Source organism: Juglans regia, chromosome 6 (assembly GCF_001411555.2).
Source record: "Juglans regia cultivar Chandler chromosome 6, Walnut 2.0, whole genome shotgun sequence".
NCBI lineage: Eukaryota > Viridiplantae > Streptophyta > Magnoliopsida > Fagales > Juglandaceae > Juglans > Juglans regia.
The window spans coordinates 24,882,084-24,888,336 of record NC_049906.1 but is presented as its reverse complement, the minus strand read 5'-3'; the positions used below and the strand labels follow the sequence as shown (position 1 = coordinate 24,888,336).

The 6,253-nt window shown below is 39.7% G+C and overlaps 1 protein-coding gene across 1 annotated transcript; it reads right to left on the bottom strand.

Annotated features, from left to right (window-relative positions):
• Nucleotides 1-597: 597 nt before the first annotated feature.
• LOC108993482 (UDP-glycosyltransferase 89B2) lies at nt 598-2,471 on the bottom strand. Its single transcript, XM_018968416.2, has one exon. The coding sequence runs from the start codon at nt 2,204-2,206 to the stop codon at nt 716-718; it is 1,491 nt and encodes a 496-aa protein (XP_018823961.1). The 5' UTR covers nt 2,207-2,471; the 3' UTR covers nt 598-715.
• Between the last annotated feature and the right edge of the window lie 3,782 nt (nt 2,472-6,253).

Sequence of the window (6,253 nt, the reverse complement as noted above, 5' to 3'; positions counted from 1 at the left end):
ATCACAGCAAATCTTGGGTTTGGAAAATATCCAATGTATTCTCAAATTGGAATTCAAGAAGCCCACACAAAAAATATCAAAAAAATCATTGTAGAAGGTGACTCCCAAGTGGCTATTTCAACAATAAATAGAAACAACAATTTGGATTGGACTATAGAAGGAATTGCAAGAGACACGATTTCTATTCCAAACTTTTAAAAATTGGAAAGTAACGAAAATATATCGATCACAAAATCGATGCACGCATTTCATTCCACAATGGGTCGCTACCAACATTCAGTATGTTAGCATCCCGCTGATCAAGATCCCTCAATGCTTATTAGATTTTTACAATGAAAAGGATTCACCTGTTTGTAAAGCTTTTATTTCAGACTTTGGGCTGCATCCAATTGTATTATTTTTACTATAATGAAATTAGTTTGCGGAGAAAAAAAAAAAAAAATTGTACCACTTTTATCTCTCTTAGATTATTTTTTATTTTTTATTTTAAAAAATTGATGGTTGATAATATAACTCATTATATTGGGACGAGAACACGACAAAAGTATAACATACAAAAATTTTCTAGCGAAACTATTTTTAATATTTAAAAAGTATTAAATGAACTGTTTATAACAATAAAATTTAATTCGATAAAAGGTTGAAACTGATTCGAATAAAAATTAAATGAAAAAAAAAAAAAAAACTTGACCACCCGTTAGTCGATCAAACTTGGCTAATTTTCCTCGTTACCAGAGAATTTAAAGGTATTGCGAGGCGATACCAACGTGGCAAGTTTATTATGCATCGACTGCAACTCCACAATCGAACTCCCACCTTCTTTGATGGCCTCCATTGCAGCCCTGCCCAACTCAGCAACTCGTTCCCTTATCACCCGATTAGTAAGATTCTTACTAATCGAGTCAGCCAAAACTCGGGCCAGCTCATCCGAGTCCGGCACAACTCGTGAACCCTCACCCACCCTTGTTGCCACCTTCAACTCCTCCACCAAAAGGGTAGCATTCGAAAACTGGTCAGCACTCATTGGCCAAGCCAGCAATGGCACCCCGGCCACTATGCCCTCGAGAGTTGAGTTCCAACCACAGTGAGTCAGGAATGCACCGACAGCCCGATGACTCAGTATTGGGACTTGTGGGGCCCACCCTCGTATCACCAGACCTTTCCTGGCCACACGATCTTCAAATCCTGGTGGGACCGTGCTGTCCACGTGTCCATTTATAGGCTCCTTCACCACCCAAATAAAATGGACCCCACTCTTCTCTAATCCGAAAGCCAGCTTTTCCATGATATCGTTGGGCAACCTAGCTTGACTCCCAAAGCACACGTACACAACCTCGTGATCGTCACGGGTGTCAAGCCACGACGATATCTGTTCCACTTTCACAGAGCTGGACCCACCCCTCTGCTTGGACCCACGGATTTCTTCATCATCTTCAAATTGGTGTAAGGGTCCCACTGCCCACACCCGATCATGCCCCATCTCCCTTTTCAGATGTTCCAAATAAACTCGTTCCAACTTGTCGAACGAGTTGATAACGAGTCCCCAACTCTCCATGTCAGCAAGAAACCCATCTTTGATGAACTCAGAGTCCTGATCTCCTTTAGTTTCAACGAAACTCCGATAAACAGGAGAGAGCTGCCACCAATGGTATTTCGGTGAACCCGGGATATTGGGAAACGAGACGATCTCGTCTTGACCATCTTCTTCACGGGAATTCTGTTTCTGCCTCATCGGTAGGTACCGCCAGAGAGAGTAAATGACAGACAAGGCCATGGCACCGGACGGTGAGAAAACGAGGCGACGAATACCCAGCTCGCACGCGAGGCAGTGGGTCCAGCCCAAGAACAGGTCGGAGATGATAGCCACAGGTGGCGAAGGGTGGGACCTGAACCATCGGAGCAAGGGCTCGTGGAGCTGGGCCAACGAGAGCATCATGGCGCGGAAGGAGTTGGGGGGCAGGTCCTTGACGTTCTCTACGCCCGGCGGTATTGACGGGTGCGAAGGAAAGGGGAGGACGAGGGTGTTGATGGAAGGGTGGGCGGAGAGAAGAGGTTCAAGGAGAGGAAGGTTGCTTGGAGTGACGAGAATGGTGATGGTGACGCCTCGGATGGCGAGCTGGTGGGTAAGGTCGAGGAGAGGAATCATGTGGCCCTGTGCTGGGTATGGGAAGACTAGGAGATGAGCGTCGGTTCCCGACATTGTCATGGCGCTGTTTGTTTTTCGATTATTCCGACGTAGACACAAACATATATAGGATTGGAATATGGTTATTCAAAAGAAAAAGGATGTATTCAAAAAGTGATCAGACAGAGAATCGATGGTTGAGGAGGAACTTGCTTGAAGAGCAAATAAAGAAGAAGAAAGAAAGGTGAAGAACCTTAATTTAATGTGCGGTTCGTCAGCTGCCTCTTGGCAGACAATATAGCAAATGCATTTATGGCCTAACGTACGTATTCCTTTTTGGAGTTTGGTGAGGAATATTATGGAAATAAATATGGGGAAGATAAATATGGCTAGCTTGCGTGAATTTGTCAGCAAAATGTCAAAAGCTTTTATTGTGCATGCGGCTGAGAAAGGAAATAGATTCAATCAGCAGGTTTGTCAATGCAGTCGGTACTTGGATTAATGGTTTTGCTATTTTAAGAAGAGGAAATATTACTTAACAAATTAATATAAGGGAGAGGGAATGTATAGCCGTAGAATTCTTGCAGGTTTCGGGCATTGCATGAGGTTGAGGCCGGGGGCCAACATATATCATTCATGGATGGTTCCTGTGGAAGTGAAATACTGAATTCAAAAATGAAATTTAGAAGGATTTATGGACATTACACAGAAGAAAGACAAAGACTTTCTTTTACTTTAATCACATATTGATTGAAATATTTTATTAAAGATGTTCCCTAAAAGACAAAATTAAGATTCGTTGAAGTGATTGTCATGATCTATCTTTTCTTTTTTCACGAATAAGATACTCATATTAAAGAATCAAGATTACAAAAATAAAGCACATGAATTATATGTAGGTCGAAAACTTACTCCCATTTTACATAAAAGTTTGAAGTGATACTCAAACGTATTCGTATCAGCAACCCATTTTGCTAGCAAGTGTGCATGTCCTTGTTGATTAGCAAGTCTGGGGTCCAGCTGAAGCTATATTCCATGTGGTTACACAAATGTTCCTTGATGTCCTCTGGCTATCCTTTCAATCTCCAGTTGTTCTCTTCATCATTATATTCCACTGAGATAGCAGGAGGGGCGCCCACGTGAGCTGACCCCCTCCCTTCAGCTTGTAGTAACGTAAATACGTTACTTTACTGGCAATGGATGACTTTAATGCCATGCGTTATTGTTGCAGCAGCATGCAACGTCTGCAAATTGATTACAGTATACTGGCTGGCGTTCAACGTCTGTAAAGTGAAGGCCAGCCGTGTGCAGGCCCCCAGTTTGATTTTGGATCCATATGAATTATACAAAAGTTCTCTTTCTTTATTCTCTCTTGATAAATAATTTTGTTAAGTATTACTTTAATTTTATATTACGCAATACACTTCGTCATTAAAAGGAAACATTTGAGATTTGTTAATTTGAAAAATTTTGTGAAAAAATTTTATAAGCTGAGTTTAAAGTATTTTTTTACTGTACTTTCTTATATTGATATCAGAGTTTTTATAGTTTCTTCCAGTTTATAATATTTTATTTTCTCGCATATGTTTCATATTTATTTGGGTGTCATTTTTATACCATTTTTTTTCATCTGATCTTTAAAAAAGAAAAAGAAAAAACCTCCATTGGAGGTGCTGCGCGGATCCAGCCGGGGTGCCGCGTGCACCACCTTGGTGCCACACACACCAGGGGTGTCGTGCGCACCACAGGAGTCCGCGAGCACTACAAGGGTGCAGCAGCGACTCCGAGCTTCCTTCCTCCGACGATGGGTAGTTGCTTGAGCCACTACAAGTCATTGATGAAGAAGGGGCACTATTCATGTGAACAGTGACTGAGCTAGAGGTAGAAAATGACCTTAGGTCATCTATTTTTTCCATTGGGCCTGGGCCTCATGGCTCCATTTTTTTTTAAACAAGTGTTAGGCCGAAACGTCCAGCCCAAGTCCAGATTAAAAAAAATGGTCTGGGCCATTTACACAGCCCTTTTTTTTTTTTAAACACAAAAATAAAATGGTCTAGCAAATTTTTTTGCATGATTTAATATATGTTTAGATATATTGTTATATTACATGTGATTTTTTGTTTAATATTTTAGATTAAATGTGATTACATGTGAATATATGGTTATATTCATGCTAGTTTTTTTTTTTAATTCCATAATGTTATATTACATGTGATCTTTTATTTAATATTTGAGATTAAATGTGATTACATATATATATGAATTGAACATGTGGATATGTGATTATTTTATCATCTATGAATGTTAGGTTTGAATGTTTAGACATTAGTCTTCATTTTTTAGTGATAAAATAGGAAATTTCCACTAATTAGTCTTAACTAGAATTGTCAGTGTGAATGATAGGCTAAAAGAATTGCAGTGACCCCAGTAAGAACTGTAAATACACTGTATAGCCAAAAAACTACGGTGGCCCCAGTAAGAGTTGTAAATGCACTGATGGAACAAGAAAAATGGACCGTATTGGTCTTAAAAGAACCATTATATATTGGCTCAACATGTCGTTGTAGTCTGAGTAACTATCCTTGTAGACTGGCCTAATAAGTTGTTGTAGTCTAAGTAACTGTTCTTGTAAATTGGCCAAAAAGGTTACTGCGATTTTAGTAGGTTATGTATTTACATGTGACTAGGTCTAGATGACTACTTAAGATAGTGTGAGTATGGTTGAGATTTATAATGATTAATTCTCTCATATTTGTTTTTTTTTAAATTTGCGCGAGAATTAAATTAAAAATTTAATAATTGGATATTGTGGCGCAAAAGATGATTCTGGAACCTAGCAATTTTTCGATCTTGCGACATGTCTAAATTATTATTTTTTCTAGTTTGGATGGACGCGACAGATTTCTTAGGTGTGTGTATGTGTAATATCATTTTTTTGTGTATTCTAGTGAAATGTCATCCAAGAGTATAATTGCAGATTTAAACAAATGGGAGAACTACGACATTTGGCAATGCAAAATCCAATATGTCTTAGATGATCAAGAGTTATCTCACTCCCTTACTACGCCCGAGGAAGGAAACTCGAAACAACACAAGATAGATCAACTAGTTTATACTCAATGGGCTAAGAAAAGTCAGTGCGCGCATATAATAATGTTAAGCAACATGCACAATGATCTAATGTGTGAGTTCAAGATCTATGACACTGTCTAAAGCATGTGGGAGGCTTTGAAGTTGAAGTTTGGTGGAACTTCAGCCACTAGGGCTATGTCGATAAAGCAACATCTTAGGGCTATGTCGACCATGATTCATAAACTTAAGTCGGTAGGAAATAACCTGACTATAAACAACAATCCAGGCAGTGATAAGATCACTACCAAATTCTTGGGAGAATATGAGCCAGAACCTGATGCATAATGAGAATATCAAAGACTTTGATGATGTCTCGTGTCACTTGGAATTGGAGGTTGAGCGCCTAGAGGCTGCTAAGCCCAATCATACGGTCTATGTGGCTAATTCTGGTTCACGCAAGGCATCAAGGCCTAAGAACAATAAGTCCAAAATTGGGGTGGCTGATGGACAAATTAAGAAGGTGTTAGGAACTTCTCAACGCAGCAAGAGGGGCAAGCGCAGCAAGAACAAGTCAAAATTAGAGTGCTTCAACTATGTAAAGAATGACCACTTCGCTCGTGACTACACTAAGTCGAAGAAGGTACACTCTGACTTTTCTCGCATTGTTTTTGTAACCAGCCGTATGATGGTTGCTCACTCTTATCATGTGTGAACTATTGATTCAGGGGCGGCTGAACACATAGCGTGAGACAGAGTCGGATTTGTGGAGTATTGCCGGATTCCAGCTAAGAGCCGTGATATCAAGGTGGAGAATGGAGCTAGCGTGAAGGTACTTGGACTTAGTACCTATAAGCTAGACTTACAGGGTGGCTGCACTTTTTTCCTCCACAATGTACTATACGCTCTCGATATCCGACGAAACTTACTTTCTGTAGTTACTCTATTAAGATATAGTTTTCGGATTTTATTTGAAAACAATTATGTTTCCTTTTATTTGGGCCATATGTTTTATGGTAATATTTTTTTACAAGACGGTTATATGATATTGGATTTGGA